The sequence below is a fragment of the Nicotiana tabacum genome, chromosome 24 (assembly GCF_000715075.1).
Source record: "Nicotiana tabacum cultivar K326 chromosome 24, ASM71507v2, whole genome shotgun sequence".
Lineage (NCBI taxonomy): Eukaryota > Viridiplantae > Streptophyta > Magnoliopsida > Solanales > Solanaceae > Nicotiana > Nicotiana tabacum.
This window is the reverse complement of record NC_134103.1, coordinates 108835121-108852552: the sequence shown is the minus strand read 5'-3', so window position 1 is coordinate 108852552 and position 17432 is coordinate 108835121. Positions and strand designations below refer to the sequence as shown.

The window sequence follows — 17432 nt, the reverse complement described above, 5'->3', positions numbered from 1 at the left end:
ATAGTATCTCTATCTCTATATGGTAGGGGTAAGGTCTGCGTAAATAAGACTCTCTCCAAACCTCATTAATGAGATTACACTAGGTTTTTTATTGTCGTTGTTGTTGCTGTTGTACTTTTATACTCATTCATAGTATACTTTTTTTATGGGGTAAAATTATTGAATGGCATGTGGATGCTCGTTGAGTTGACACGTGGCAGTAAAGACAAATAGGATATGAATCAGCAAATAGCTGACACTGGTTACAAGTATATGACCGGTGTTGTGTGAGTTCCGAAAACGGTGGAATCGGGGACGAAAGTTTGAAAAGACGATATCGATTGAAGAAGGCAACATTCAAGGAGCAGCCGTTATAAGGAATTTTTGCATTTATACTCAACCGTTATGCAATCAGCAAGAGGGCTCTTTATTCGTATTAAAAGAGGAGCTTGATTTGGGCATCTTGTCTTCCTGTTTTTAGCTATAAATATAGGAATTTATACTCGTTGTAAGCGTGAAATACTTGTATGCAAAAAAGATTAAACTAACTCTTATTTTATTAATATTCTTTAGGAAATTTTACATCATATAGCAAATGTATACACCCTATTTATTATAAACCAAAATTATTTTAAAATATTATTTTCTATAGCTACCTTTTATATATTATAGCAAAATAAATATTTGTGGTATATACTACCATTGAGGCATGAAATACGCTATTTATGTTTTTCCTCTCTTTTTCTTTCAATTAACACACGCTTCTCTCTCATAATTTTTTCTTTTCTTTCAATTAACACACGCTTCTCTCTCATAATTTTTCTTCCTTCTATCTCTTCAAGCAAAATAGGTTGAATCATATATACACGAAAGAGAAACAAATCATGAAAGAAAGCTTTAAAATCTCAAAATCATAAACATGAAAGTAAACCTATAATAAAAAAAGAAGAAAATAGAGATACCTTGGGCAACAGAGAGATTGAAGAGAACGAGAGATTCTTAGCGCAGTAAGTAAGAGAGATAAGAGGAAGAAGCGGTCGAATTGAAAGCGTTGTAAATTGTAATGGAAGAGGTTGTGAAGCGATATAAGGAGTCTTGGCCGGAAAACGCCATCTCCGACGAACTTTCTTCTCTTCTTTATTATTTAGTCACATACAATGATACAAATACATTGTATTATGTACAAATTCACTCAAACACGTTGTATTTTTGTATAAGTACATTTCTTGTTTATGTATTTCGAAGGTCTGTATTTTTTTAATACAACTGAATACACCTCAAGATATAAACATTGAAATACACTGAATACAAACATTAAAATAGAACATAATATAAACAGTGAATATATTTAATTTTAAAATACAATAAAATATAATAAAATACACTGAATACAAATAAAAATACATTGAATACAACTAATGAAATATACTGAATACGGCAGTAATAACATGTATTAGGAATAACTAAAATATTGTTAATACAAATACATTTGAATATAAATATAGTGATTATAGTGGACGTTTGGACATAAGAATTGTAAAATTCTAAAATACGGGAAAAAAGTTTTCAAGTGAAAATGATATTTGAAATTTAGAGTTATGTTTAGACATGAATATAATTTTGGGTTGTTTTTGAAGTTTTGTGAGTGATTTGAGTAAAAATTTTGAAAAACAACTTTTTGGAGTTTTTCAAATTTTTGAAAGTTTTCAAAATGCATCTTCGGGTGAAAATTGAAAATTTTATGAACAAATGCTAATTTTGAAAAAAATGAAAAAAAATTAGAAAAAAAAAAGAAGAAAAATTTCTTATATCCAAATGGGCTCATAGTAAATACAAACATTGAATCTAATGAATGCAACATAAAAAAAAATATTGAAACACACTAAGAGTCCGTTTGGATGAGCTTATTTTAAATGACTTTTAAGCCAAAATAGCTTTTAAGTCAAAATTAGGAATTTTGCACGCTTCAAAATAGTGTTTAAAGGAATTTTGCACGCTTCAAAGCACTTTTTTAACTTTATCCAAAGAGTACAAAATGACTTTAAAATTATTTTGGCTTAAAAATATTTAAAATAAGTCAATCCAAACGGGCTCTAAATACAAAAGTTATATACAACTGAAAAATCATTCTAATTAATTTGGTTGATAATGAGGCATGTTGGAATTGATTTTGTTGAGTTATATTAGGAGCGTGAATTATTCGACATGTAATAACCGAAAATTTTATATATATACCGATTAACTTAAGAGTTTTAAATTTTATTTAAATGGTTAGTGAACCTAATTAACTATTTCACATATTAAGTTGGATAATAAAATAATTGAGACAATAAATAATGGTAAAGAAATGGGCTGGACCCATATATTTTCCTTGTTGGCCCATGTACGACCTAAGGTGTAGGAAAAGGTCTTATAATAAATACTGGATGCGTGATGCCCATGGAGCACGAGCCCAACAATTTGAGTTAGACTATTTGTATTATATGTTCTTACCTGCAAATACACAGAATAAATGCCATTTTATAAATTCAATTATGTAGTTTGGAGGAAATATGGAAGAATAAATTTGTTTTGAATAGCTAGCACAAAGAAACTGGTTTATTAACTTTGATAGGAACAATGGGAGCAAAAGGAAGAAAAACAGCATTTTAACACCAAATCATGTCGCACTTATTGATATTATTATATTTGTGTTCTTTCAACCCAAATGTTACCTGATGCGCAGCAAACACCCATAATTTTACTGTTCAGTTTTAAGGATATCTAATCCCAGGAGTTCCTTAATTGGTAGGTAAAAAAATACAGCAATCAACAAGTAATGAAACCTTTTTATCACAAAAAATTACATGCTCGAATAATTATATCATTTATTACTTTCCCACCCCGCACTCCAAGATGCATTGTCATAAGATAGTCTTGTTATTCAGTAGCTAGGATGATGCATAAATGGAAGAGTAGCTCATGTTAAAATGTCAACCTCCCACTCAAATAATGCTTTAAGAGAAGAGAATTGTGTTGGCTAACAATTCTAGCAATTCGATATTTATAAGGATGAATGAAAAGTATTATTTATGAACCCTAAAAAAATCACACTTGACCAGTTATAAAGCTGAAAAGTATTTTCCTGAGCCTTGAAAAAACCAAAGCACAATAAACTTTTATTCAGAAACAAGATCATACTATCCTTTGTGAAACTTTGATTGAATTAAGAACACATATCCCTTGAAATAATTTTGCATCATTTTCTTCGTGAAAGAGGAAAAGGACTAAAAAACAAAACTATCAGTGTACTGTATCCTAACAAACAGGGCTTCCACTATACTCTTCTGTCTTTAGAATAAAGGCAAACATATATATAAGGATATCAAAACAAAATTCAATTAATTTGTTATTAACCCATATTTACATCTGCAACTACCAATGAAATCAAAGAACTAAACTTCAGCTACTACTCCTAAAAATTTGATGAAAAAGTAGTTTTGCATAGAGCATGGGAAAAAAAAGGTTTTCTAATTCTTCCTTCATCTTTTACAGATAAAAAGTGATAAAAACAGGGAAGAGTCTTAAGAAGCTTTGACATGTGTATTTAAAGCATAATCTAGAAAAAGAAAATCACAAGCATGGAACCAATGATCTAACTAAATTAACTCAAATAACATGATAAGATGAGCTAGGTATCAAACAGTTATGGTAGTAAAAATATTTGAAATTAATCTTAACTTTTACGTTTTCCTTTTTATTTTGTCATTATTTTAATCTTCTATAAATCACCTATGATGCTACTATTGATGAACACTCGTTTGAGCTTTGTGCAACCATTTCAAGGGTGCTCCGGGTCAAAAAAATTAAAAAAAGCCATGAAAGAAATGTCCTCAATGCATTTAAGTTTATCATTTGCACATGATTGAATATTTTAATAACATCAAACGTAGTTACAGTTTTAATGTTTATATCTAAGCTCATTTCCTTTCAATTTTTCCTAAATATTCCTCCAGTTCTCTTCAAATTTTTCAATTTCATGACTGGATTCTTCTTTGACAAAAAAAAATTTTGAAAGTGCGTAATGGTATCATCGGATAGGAGGATGATGGATAGTAGTCTTTGAAACAGAGAGCACATAGATGATTCTCGATAGCTCCGTCAGCAAAGGAAAGTGCTAATACACGTGGCAAAGGGTGAGGAAATTGAATAATGCCAAGTACGTAGTACAATTAACATAGCTTTTTGTACAACTCTTCTAGTCGACCATCCCTCGGCTCTTCTATTTTAATCTTCTATAAATCACCTATGATGCTACTATTGATGAACACTCGTTTGAGCTTTGTGCAACCATTTCAAGGGTGCTACAGGTCAAAAAAATTAAAAAAAGCCATGAAAGAAATGTCCTCAATGCATTTAAGTTTATCATTTGCACATGATTGAATATTTTAATAACATCAAACGTAGTTACAGTTTTAATGTTTATATCTAAGCTCATTTCCTTTCAATTTTTCCTAAATATTCCTCCAGTTCTCTTCAAATTTTTCAATTTCATGACTGGATTCTTCTTTGACAAAAAAAAATTTTGAAAGTGCGTAATGGTATCATCGGATAGGAGGATGATGGATAGTAGTCTTTGAAACAGAGAGCACATAGATGATTCTCGATAGCTCCGTCAGCAAAGGAAAGTGCTAATACACGTGGCAAAGGGTGAGGAAATTGAATAATGCCAAGTACGTAGTACAATTAACATAGCTTTTTGTACAACTCTTCTAGTCGACCATCCCTCGGCTCTTCTATTTTAATCTTCTATAAATCACCTATGATGCTACTATTGATGAACACTCGTTTGAGCTTTGTGCAACCATTTCAAGGGTGCTACAGGTCAAAAAAATTAAAAAAAGCCATGAAAGAAATGTCCTCAATGCATTTAAGTTTATCATTTGCACATGATTGAATATTTTAATAACATCAAACGTAGTTACAGTTTTAATGTTTATATCTAAGCTCATTTCCTTTCAATTTTTCCCTAAATATTCCTCCAGTTCTCTTCAAATTTTTCAATTTCATGACTGGATTCTTCTTTGACAAAAAAGAATTTTGAAAGCGCGTAATGGTATCATCGGATAGGAGGATGATGGATAGTAGTCTTTGAAACAGAGAGCACATAGATGATTCTCGATAGCTCCGTTAGCAAAGGAAAGTGCTAATACACGTGGCAAAGGGTGAGGAAATTGAATAATGCCAAGTACGTAGTACAATTAACATAGCTTTTTGTACAACTCTTCTAGTCGACCATCCCTCGGCTCTTCTATATAATAAATAAAAATAAAAAAATAGAAGAATTTTTTTTTTTTGAAAAATTGGAACGAAGGGAAACAGAGGCGGCGATCACAATTGGAGAAGAAAGTTGGGGAGGAAATTAGAATCAGGTATTTATTCTTCATCAGTAGTACATGACATTAACTTTACACATAATTTAGTTTGTAGTTATTATACCCATCATTAGGAGATGAGAAAATAATATGACAATGATTACTTGGAATTAAATGTAGGTTTATGTGTACAATGTTAGGAAAAGAATACACTCTACCCATTTTGGTTTCCGCTATAGTGCTATTACACACTTTCGAAGTCTTGCTATTACACGTTTTTGGTGTCTTTAATTTGGAATCATGATTACATAATGATTGTAGTAATAATGATTTAAGTTTTGGGATTTAGAATGCAGTAACTTTGCATCATAAAGTCACGTTCTGCAGTTGCACTGCTTTGGCATTCACGTTCTGCCTTTGATAATTTTGTACAAAATTTTAGTAATTGGACCGTGACTTTGATTTTGACTTGTCCTAAGATAAATAAAATTATTTATCTTGACTAATTAGGACGTGTTATTCAATATTTTGGATAGATTGAGACTATTGGAGGCCGTTTGGTTGGTGTTCTAGATGTTGCAAGGTTGGGAAACTTCCTATTACCGAGGTAAGTTAGACTTTAAGCTTTGATGGTTGCTTTTCTAAAATCTGTTTTGAAAGTGTATTTTCTCTGTATGGTCCATGTGTTGGAACAAGCGTGCGCTTGACAGAATCGGTGGTTTTAGACTAGCAACAAGTATATTATTTTATGAAAAATACAAAAAAAAAAAAAGAAAAAATGTTTAATGGCGTGATACGGATGTGAGCCATGATGTTGAGTTTGATAGTTTGATACGGTTGTGAGCCATAGTGTTGAGTTTGATAGTTTGATACGGTCGTGAGCCATGATGTTGAGGCATTATGTATGCCTTTGTACATCACCCGAGCATTGTGTATGCTTCTTAATATACTTGGGGCATTGTGGTATGCCGCAGTGGTAGATTTGGTGCATTGTGTATGCCGACGTGTTAGATTTAGGGCATTGTGTATGCTATCGTGGACTCGTTGGGGTATGTGGTTAATTTTCTGCATTGCCGTTAATGACAATTCCTTAGTGTAGATTGTGTTGAGATATATATAGTATTGCTGTTGAATAATTTGGACCTTATAAAGTAATTTTATGGTGAAAGAATTTCTATGCATATTATTTATATGCTCGTTGTTTGTTTGTATTTTTTAGCACTTGTTCCAGAGGTATTCATAGTGGCGGGTCGAGGATCTTACTGGGTTATATTTACGTATAACCCACTCCTTACCTGCATGTCTAAGCATATACTATTGATGAAGACAGAGCTAGTAGCTGACGAGTTTGCTAGAGTTGATTCAGTTATTAAGGTGAGCCGCCGCATTATTCGTGGAGGCAGTCAAAAGAGTCTTTATTATTTATTCATATGATGTCTTTTGCAATTCTCTTAGATGCTACATGGTCTAGTATGGGATTTGGGCTAGAATTTCAGTATAATATTTCGAGATATTAATTGTTCGTAATTTAGTTGTCAGATTATTTGGATACTCTTGTGATTAATCAAATACTGTAAATTAATGGCTAAGGTAAGAAAGTATGGTTCGCTTGGCGGGTGGTGTTAGCTGGGTGCCAGTCACGTCTAGGGGGTAGTTTGGGACGTGACAAGATAACTTGACATACCTATTTTTAAGGTGATTGCCATTACTGTATTCATGAGTACATGGTGTGAATACATGCGCACTGCCCTGATTTTAGGCATTTTTTGCTGCTGTATTCATGAATACATCAGCGCGAATACATGTGCGTACAACTGGACTGCCATGATTTTAGACGTTTTTTCCTGCTGTATTCATGAATACATGTGCATACATGCGTATACAACTGGACTGCCTTGATTTTTAGGCATTTTTTGCTGCTATATTCATGAATACAACAGCACGAATACATCGGATATAGTACCGTAACAACTGAATAATAGCTATAGAAAGTAATTATGTATAAGATAGCTATAGAAAATTAATAGTCACTAAACAATAGTGGTTTCCTAAAATTCCTCTATTCTTTATGCTCTATACTTTGTTCTTGTTTCTGTTTCCGGAGAAGCTCACCTCACAACTTGTATTTTCTTCGAGTTTTCTTAATTAATCTATTTATGTTCTTAGTTATTTTACATTCTTGGATCAATTTAATTCGCGTGTCTATAAATCACGTTACAAATTCAATTGTTCCATTTTACGGGTAAACAATTTTATCGTTTAGCAATATTTGGATTGCAAAACGAGAATTTAAATATCCGTTTGACTCTAAATGAAATCGAATTATTAAATAAATAAAAAAATTCTAGATGCTATAATAAAAATAATAATCATGATATATAATTTTGGTAACTTTATCCAATATTTGGTTTAGATTTTAAATCATGTATAATTAATCCACCAATTGATACATTATCTTCTACCACTAACATGGAATAACTAATCCATATCTATCTATACTATATTAAAAGTACGAATGTCCTTAGCGAAATATCGTTCGTCTTTTTCACCCTTTTAAAATAGATTTCATACTAGAAAAAATAGTCATTTTAATAATTTCTCTCATATTTAGGAATAATTATTTAATTATTTTTCTAATATTTAGGATTCCAAAATTAACTAAATTTATATTAATGTTTCCTTACTTAAATTTTATAAAGTATTTATAATTCAATCAATCATTATTCTCTTGAATTACCTTTTAATAATACGTCAAATCATATTAACGTGCATACAATTAAAATAAAAACTTTTATAACTGGCTTAGTCTACAACAAACATAGGAAATCTTGTTAAAAATACTTCATTTTTTCATCACAAGAATTAAAAGAACAATTTTAACTTTTACCTTCCAAAGAATTAGATTGCATGGGCAATCTTTAACTCCAAATGACTTCTTTTTTGAAAAGAAGATATAGTTCTTGTATTTTTTATTGAAAAGGTAAAAATAAAAAAACTTACAAAAGTCAAAATGAAAAATGTATATTGTAGAATAATTTAAAGTCTTAAATATTTAGTTCATCCATAGTTTAAAATACTAATGTCATTATGTATATAAATTATAATTAAATTCATATTAATTTGAACTCCTTTCCTACTCGATCAATATTTTTTTCTCTTTATCGATTTGTTGAATAATATTTGAAAACTACACTAAGTAATTAGAAAAAATAACTAAATAAATAGTTAAGAATATAAGAGAGGGAGAGATTGATAAAAGTCAATAACACTAATGGTTCTTCAAACACAAAAATCCAAAAATAAAATGTTGATCAAGTATATATGGAGTTAAGGATAGAAATGCAAGTGATTATACATCATCCTTGTTACAGTTAAGCATTTAAAAGTTGGAATGAGCTAAAATTGAGAATTCGAAGTGTTTGAATTAATTGATTAACAAAAGAATTTAATCCAATTCTGTTACAAATCACCATATAAGTAAATCATCTTTCAAATTGACACATAGTTTACATAAATTTGCGCCCTTAAGAAAAGAATCAACATTAAAAGAAATTAAAAAAATAGAGTAAAATCGACTATCATATAGTTAAATTGCTATTCATTTAACTAAATAGAATCAATATTCATCATTTAACTTATAATTTTTTATTTTATAACTCAAACACGACTATCAATATAATATTTATGTGATACTAAAAATATTATACTCATTGAGATGGGGTACACGCGCAACGCGCATACTTAAAAACTAGTAATTTATAAATGGATAAAGAATAAAAGGATAAAATTATCCTTCTCTTTTTCCTAAAAACTAATAAAAGTCAAGTATCCAGGGGAGTAAATAAATAAATAAATAATTTTTCATAGCATTTTATATTTAATTCTACTGCAATGAACCAAACTACTAATAACAAATAATCCATATATTACTAATTTAGTACGAAACGACCCCTTAAAGTTACACTAATAAGTTTAGTTGAGTGTGGAAACGACTGTATAACAAAGCAAAGATTGGTTCGCTACTCGCCCTTAGGTCTACTCTCTGAGTCACTCCGCTCGGCACCCGCCACCATTTTCAGCCCCTCCTTGCGCAACTGCATAGTGTCTTTGGTACGCCTTCCTTGCTTTTCCCCCTTTTCTTTTTCTTCTCCTATGATTCTTTCGCTTGGTTTATTCTCCCATTGTCGAAAGTTTTGTTTTTTCTGAAAGTTGCTTCTTCTTTTTTTGTGGGCTTCAGAAGTCAATTATATATGTATGTGTATTTGCTGAAATTTTCAAACTATATGCTGAAATTGATTTGCTTTAGCCCTATATTGCCATTGCTTTCTATGTACCTTTCAGCCTCTCTATGTTTCTCCTCCATTCTATGTTTCTTTTGCTCTCATTATTATTACTTTGTTTCTATAATTTTTAGTTTATTGTTCCATTATTCCAAAAAATTTATCTTTCTCGCCAAAAGTTGTGTTTCCCCCCCTTTCTTTGCTGCTGCAGAAGTCAAGTATATATGTGTTTTTGCTGAAATCTTCGAACTTTATAATGGAAATTCATATGCTTTAGCCCTATGTTGCCATTGCTTTATGCACCTGCCAATCAATATGTGTGTATTTCTGAAATAGAACTTTTTAATGGAAATTCATATGATTTAACCCTATGTTGCCATTGCTTTATGCACCTGCCAATCAATAAACGATTATGTAGTTATATTATTTACGGCGTCTATATAAACGATTATGTAGTTATATTATTTACGGAAAGGCTTCTCTTTTGTCCGTGCTTGAATCGCCTATACATATCAGGCGCCTATAGGTGTTAAGACTGCCAACTTGATAAGTGTGTTTGATTTAGTTAGTTGGAACTTGGAAAACACAGTCTTTTTTTAAAAAAAATGTAGTTTTGTAGATTCATCTGAAAATTAATAAGCATGTGCCATAAACTGCATGTATCTTAGCCTAGCAACTCAGAAATGAATTTGGACACGCATCTAAGAATATATACATCCATCTATGGTTGGAAACCTGAAAGATTTCCTGAATTTTAAGAAGACTAAAGGGAACATGATTACAATCCGACGTAGAACGAGGAAATATTCTGTGTTACTGATGTTTATGTATAATTTGGCTATATGAACATATCTGTCAGGTCCAATTATATCGCTTTCGTTACTAAAATTGGATTAATCAATTGTTTCTGTTATGGCAGGATAATGATCTAATGATTCTTGTCATTGGCATGAAAGATCTCCTTTATTATTCTGTCATTAATAGCATGTTAATATCTTATACATCCATATATTTCAAACTTCAAATTTGTCAAGAATATATATGTATTTATCGTGTTACTAAATGTGTAATTATTGTATGATGTGGCCTGGGTTTAAGTTTTTTTTTTAGATTAAGCTCTGAATCTGATAGCCGAAAACTAATAGCCCCAATTTCCCAAACAAATAATTGTCCATCGAGTTGTAAAAGGGATTACTAAGTTGCGTAACCTTTTTTTCCCTTGATTTTTCTATGGGGAAACCAGAAAAAAAATCAACTACAGGCAACTTAAGAATTAATATAAATTCACGTGGTTGGTTTGAGGATTTTGCATTACTTCCTCTTTCCCATTTTGTTTATAATTGGTCTTGCTTGTTTTATTTTAATTTTTCAAGTTCAAAAGGAGTGTTCTCACTGAATAGAAGGATACTAGGGTCATGCATTTTCTTTGAATTTATGATTTTCTTGCATTCAGATGGTTGGATAATCACTGGTTGGTAAGATTAATTGTTAAGACATCTGATTTTTATAGAATGGCTGCTGTCAATGGCTCAAGTGAGTTGTCTTCAGAGATGGAGGTGGATGCATTTAGACGCCTCTTCCCTTTGCGCTATCATGAGTATCATCTGCTTAAATCTGTCCGACCTGATGCCCGAAAGCTTGGAAGTGCTAGAGATACAACACTTGCACTTGGTTTGACTAATCATCATTTTAACTGATCAGTTGCAATTATATTATCTTTTTTCAGGAGTTGTCCAAACTTAAATCTGTAGTTTCACTGCAGGTGCCGTTTCCTCTGCTGATGGATCAGCACTAGCAAAGATTGGCTCCACTGTAAGTATATCCTTTGTATCAATTGCTTCTTAGTCGCTCTATAGGAGCTTCCATTTTTTCACTCGAAATGCTTCTAAGTTGATTGGTTATCTTGCAATCGCAGACAATGCTGGCTGCCATCAAAATGGAAGTCATGACACCTACAGTGGAATGTCCAGATGAGGGATCCATAGGTAAAAAAAAAAAACCCTCTCATTTCTCAGCTCTTATTATTTTATTACCCATATATTTTCTTGTTATAGATATGATTTATATTGTGAATGCAGCTATCGAATTTCACATGCCTCCCATTTGTTCTCCCCTGGTTCGGCCTGGTAGGCCTGCAGAGGCAGCAACAGTAATTTCAAAGCAGCTGTCAGACACTATCTTCAGGTATATAATAATAGCTTGCAGATGCCCAAAATGTGGAGTCTAATATTCGTCATCATCTAATTCTTGTGTTAGGTATTTTTATATTGACCATGACATATGGTAGTTACTGCTTTGTTTTTACAATTCTCCAAACCTCCGATAATCTAATACAACAACATAGGTTATATTTTAAGGTCCAACTAAACCATTAATGATCTCGCAACAAACATAACAAACTAAATGGGAAAAATACTCCTGCTTCAGGCATCTTGTCCATGTTTCTAATCTTGGTTGGGCGTTACTACTTATTGATAAATAAATAGTAGCCACTGTTACCTGAAGAAGTTTCTGAAAGAACTTTACGTCACAAGAGTGAAGGTTTCTTATCTCTGGCAACTATAACAGTATTACCAGATAACCAGAAGCAGTCTCCGGAGAACTTTACGTAACAATAGGGGAATTCTTCTTCTGATTTCTCATATGATAATTTGGAACATAGTCACCATTCGATCAACCATGCCAATCCCACACTAGTTAATGGTCGGCCATATGAATGATCTGAATCCATTCGCTCTGTTTGGAACATACCCATAACTGTTAATACTTCTCTGATGAAAATCTTTATACCAGGAAGTATCTCTGATTGTTGAGGAAGTATCTAAATTTTTTATTGTTTCTCTAAAGGTAGAAGTAAGAGAGAGATGCTTTGATTGTTAGCTTCATATTGTAGCTGTGCTCTCGCTCTTGTTATATCTATTTTATATATTTTTTTCTTCACTTTCTGATAAGTATTCCTGTACAATCTCCTCAATAAGCAATTCAAATATTTGCAGTTCCGGCATGATTGACTTAAAAGAGTTGTGCTTGGTTGGAGGAAAAGCTGCATGGATGGCCTACCTGGTAACAAATTTGAAGATCTTTCTTGTGTTCTTGCATTTTTCCCATCGTCCAGTGTTGTGAAGAGCGTGAAGCGAGGAAAAGCGACAACCCCCATTTCATGAGAAGCCAGAAGCGAAGCGCTCGCTTTTTTGAAGTGAAGCGGAATTTAATTTTTTTTTAAAAATAAATACTGTTTTGAAGGAATGCTTTCAATTGTTCCTTCACATGCGACGGAACTTTAGGACAAGATGCAACATTTGGATCACCACCGATTAGATGCGCTTTTTGACAATAGATTCCCCCATTTGAAATCTTATCACAAAAAAAGACATCTAATGGCCATCTTGTTGGTCTCACTAACTCTTTCAGAGTAAGCCCAAGTCGGGTCTTTCCTATCTTCTTTTGGCGCCATTAAAAGAACAACTACATAACACATAAGAAAGACAATAAGAACTAAGAATAAAAGGATATAAAAAATTAGAGGAATTCTCTGTTAAAAACTGGAAAAATTGGGCAGTAATTTTCTGGAAAAAATTCGCCAGCATTTCGCCGCTTTTTGGACGTTTAGAAAGAAAAAGAAAAAGAAAAAGAAGAAGAAGAAGAAGAAGAAGAAGGAAAATCAGAAGTTCAGAACATACCTGTTGAAGTCTTGAAGTCTTGAAGTCTTGAACTTGAAGTTGAAGAAGAAGAAGAACAACCCTAGTTGATGCTTTGAGATTCTTTCAGAAATCAGAAGTAGATGAAGAAGAAGAAGTCGCTGCTGTTGGAAGTTGAAGAACCCTAGTCGCTGCTGTTGAAGAAGTCCAGACCAGTGTTTGATCCAAAAAACTCGTTTTTAATAAAATAGAGTTGGGTATTTTAAAACAGAGAAGCGGACGCTTCTTCCCTTCGCTTCGCTTTCCCCGCTTCTCGCTTTTTACAGAGAAGCGGTCGCTTTTACTGACCTGAGTCGCTTCACCTTGCAGATGCGCTGCCCTTCACGCTTCGCCTCGCTTCTCGCTTAAAGCGAGGAAGCGGGCGCTTTTTTAAACACTGCCATGGTCCGTAGAAAAAGGAAAAGTTTGTCCCATAAGTGTAAGTTAATTGAAGAGTTAAATCGTCAGAATATGAAACAGTGGAAATACTTGGTGTATCGAGATTACTGTTTTCAAATATGTAACTCCACAGTGATGTCTCTCAGCATGTAGATTGGACTATACGGTTGTTACTTATTCATCTTTGGTCTTCAAATCTTCCCCACCTTAATTTCTTCATTTTATGCTTATAACTATGCTTTTAAATTGTATGCCAAGTTGTTGGTATTTATTCCTATGGCATATAATATTTACAGGATATATACTGTATGGATGCTGACGGTGCCCTGTTTGATGCTGCATTACTATCTGCAGTTGCTGCCTTTTCACATTGTAAGTTTGCTATCACTTGGATTTTTTCTGAAAGTATTCCTATAATGATTACTCGTCCCGTGAGAGACAACAATTTTGTATTTTGTATCCCGTTTCTGGTTTTGAGATTGGAAATGAACACATGTTAAATGCACTTTGGGAAATAAGATTTTTTTATACCAAAGGTTAAAAAGGGTAAGAAAAGAAGATGGTTTCTGTGATAAAGGCAGAAAATACTTTATAGTATCGACAGACAACGGCAAATTCAAGCTTCATCAATAAGAAAGAAGCTGAAAAAAGAGGACCAGCTGTCCGGCACAAGTTAGCAATTAGCAAGTATGGTAAGGAGCAATCCTGTCCAATCTCTACAACAATCTGGCCTGTGTATGTCCTAATAAACCTTGAGGAAGGCCAGTCTTGAAAAATAAAAGAAGAAAGAGGACAAACTGTTCTTAGTTTTAGCAATATATCAAAAGAGCAATCTTCTCCACTTAGTTCCGGTTTGTTAAAGGAATATTATGTAATAAATTCAGGAAACCATTCTTGAGAAGAGCTAAGGGATGAAGAAGAATGCACATGCTTAATTTTATGGAATGGTCCATGATGTTTGAAATAGTTGTTGATCAATTACAATGCTCAGGACCATAGTGCTTCTATTTCCCTTGTGCCTCAAGGAATTAAACTCCAACATAGAAGAACACAAATATTCACACGCCAAACAAGTTCCAAAGCACCTGATTAAGTTACCATCCTTCCTCAATTTTGATGACCCGGAGATCTCTGTTGTGTAAATTGCCTCTCCAAAAATTCCTTCCTATCCTTTGTAGAAGATAGCATATTTTTAGACACTCAATTTTATTCACTATCCCCTAAGGGAAGACAATACAAATAGTACAGGGTATACTAGAAAGATAAGAATGCATGACTATAACTATTCTATTTTAAATGTGTTGGCAAGGTGTGATGGTGGATTGTCTTGATTGAATCTGGGCGTACTCTGTGTACATTCCAAGTTTTCAGTCCTGAACAAGGGTTGCAGCTTCTGCAGTCATGTGATTTTGTTAAAAGAGATTTTTAAGGTTGCAATCGTCCCAGGAGGTCAATTGCTCTTTTTTTTGTGGGATAAGTGAACGGTGGGTGCTTTACCTCTTAAGTGTTCAATATTGCCTGCACTAGGTTATTACTAAGTTGCTCGAACTCTTCACTTTTGGTGCCGCACCCATGTTGGCAGGATGTGGGTGTGGGTGTGGGATCCGTACTTGATCTTGTCAATCAATTTTGGGTACTTTGACCAAAATTGACGGAGAAATTCGGGACATATACAATAATTTTTTACATCAAAACAAAAGCTAGTGTGATATGAAGAAAATGGCTTGTATATAGAAATTTCTATGTTATCTCCTTGGATTCTCCTCTTGATCAATAATTTCTTCTTCTCGGTATACCTTGTAAGTTTTTCACATAATATCTCATTATTTAGACATATTTTTGTAAATCTAGTTTTAGGTATTTGAATTATTTTTTGCCGAATCCTCGCACCCGTATCTGTACCTGGATCCATACCCCCGAATCTTAAAATTTAGATCATGAAGGATCCGACCTCTAGATCCATACCTGTATCGGACATCCTCACTCGAGTCCAAACAACTTAGGTTATTTATAGCTGTACGTGATTAATTTGGAAAAGTTTTACTGCTAAATCATCATGGAATTTTACATAAAAATTGGATTTCTTGCAGTGAACATTCCAGTAGTGTCTTTGAATGATGATGGGCGAATAGTTCTTGTGTCTGAGGACAATGTCAGAGGGAAATTGGAGAAGGAGCCTGTCAATAAAGAGAAAAGAAAACTGAAATTGAACTCTCCACCATTCTCCTTAACATGCATACTTCACAAGAACTACATCTTAGCAGATCCTACAGCAGAGGAAGAATCTATAATGGAAACAGTTGTAACTGTGGTATTGGATTCATCTTACCAGCTTGTTTCACTTTATAAGCCAGGTGGACCAGTTCTTGCCCATACATCAGTTATCCAGGTTAGTTTGCGTCTTAATCCTAATGCTTACCTAAACCCTTTAAACAAAAAAAAAACAGTTCCATTACTTACTAACAAAGATTATATACCTGATCTGCATTAGGTTAGTAATTGATCTTGGAGACACTTTTTTACTTGCATTCCATGGTTCCCTTATTGATCTGCATGATCTGAAATGGTTCCTAAGATATTCCTGTAAATATTAGTTCAAAGATTCTATCTTGACCACTTTTTACAAGAAATGTTCATTATCTCTTCAGGATTGTGTTGCGCTGACAAGACGTAGAGTGAAAGAGCTCCAGAATGTATTGAATGAAGCTATTTCAGATATGGAGGTAGACTGAAGGAGGATTGCCTTGACCATAGCATTCAACATGCAGCTGGTTTTGACTTTAGGATTGCCTGCTTGTACTCAAATATTATATAATAGAGGTCACTTGAACTTACTGAAAAAATGCATTAGAAAAGGTAGCTCTGGTAGCCATGGCTGCAGGAATTTTGATTAGCTAATATTTTGGTGGGGAATTGCTTATTAATTATTTATTAGTTCTCTTAGTTGTTTCATTTATATCATTTCGCCTCAAGCTCGATTTACAGCTATACCATTTCCCTGGTCAAGTGATAATTCAGTCCAGGTTTATGATGGCAACCATTTGGATCCAATGGTAAGAATTAGGCTTTGGGTAAGTTATGAAGTTAAAGCTTTAACTACAAGTGCTGTTGCGGGGTAAAATTAGTTGTCATAGTGCATGGCTTGGTGTTGCGGAGTGCTGCTTCGATCTGTAAAGATTGGTTTGGGCAAAATTTCTGTTCTTCCCCCTGCCCCCGACTCCTTTTTTATTTTCGAATATCTGCTCAGAACTTTGGTCTGATTTGGTTGATTCTGAAGAAATTAAAAGGTTGCGAAGTTTGATGAAGTTGCAGCCTGTGTTGTGGGTTAACAATCTCAACTATAACTAATTTTGCAGTTATATTATGAAAATAAAGAAAGAATTATTGTCAATTACAATAATTTCAGTTGACTATGGTACAGGATTGACAAGAAAAAGAAAAGAAAGATTACAAAGTGACAACTTCCAAGTCATTTCAGATTTTCATTTTACATTGCATTAAATTTTGATTTGTTAATGGTGTAAATAATTGACCAATTTCAACAAGTTACCCGTGTTATCGCCACATGCTTAATGTAAATATTTGCCAGTTAAATTTTAAGCGATTCCCCATAAGCAGATTGGTCTCTTTTGTATTCTTTCTTTTCTTTTCTGTTGTTGTCATCTTGTTTGTGTTGATTTTAACTGGACCCATTAATATTCACATGAAAAAATATCAACTCCTTTTCACCGAGAGACACAAAC

At 33.1% G+C, this 17432-nt stretch overlaps 1 protein-coding gene across 1 annotated transcript; it reads left to right on the top strand.

The window, feature by feature from the left end:
• The first annotated feature begins 9302 nt into the window (after window positions 1-9302).
• Window positions 9303-16645, top strand: LOC107813495 (uncharacterized). Its single transcript, XM_016638772.2, has 9 exons — window positions 9303-9443; window positions 11124-11284; window positions 11376-11425; window positions 11529-11598; window positions 11692-11797; window positions 12610-12676; window positions 13986-14061; window positions 15780-16078; window positions 16338-16645. Exons 2-9 carry the CDS (start codon window positions 11125-11127, stop codon window positions 16419-16421), a joined length of 912 nt encoding a protein of 303 aa, XP_016494258.1. The 5' UTR covers window positions 9303-9443; window position 11124; the 3' UTR covers window positions 16422-16645.
• The last annotated feature ends 787 nt before the right edge of the window (window positions 16646-17432 follow it).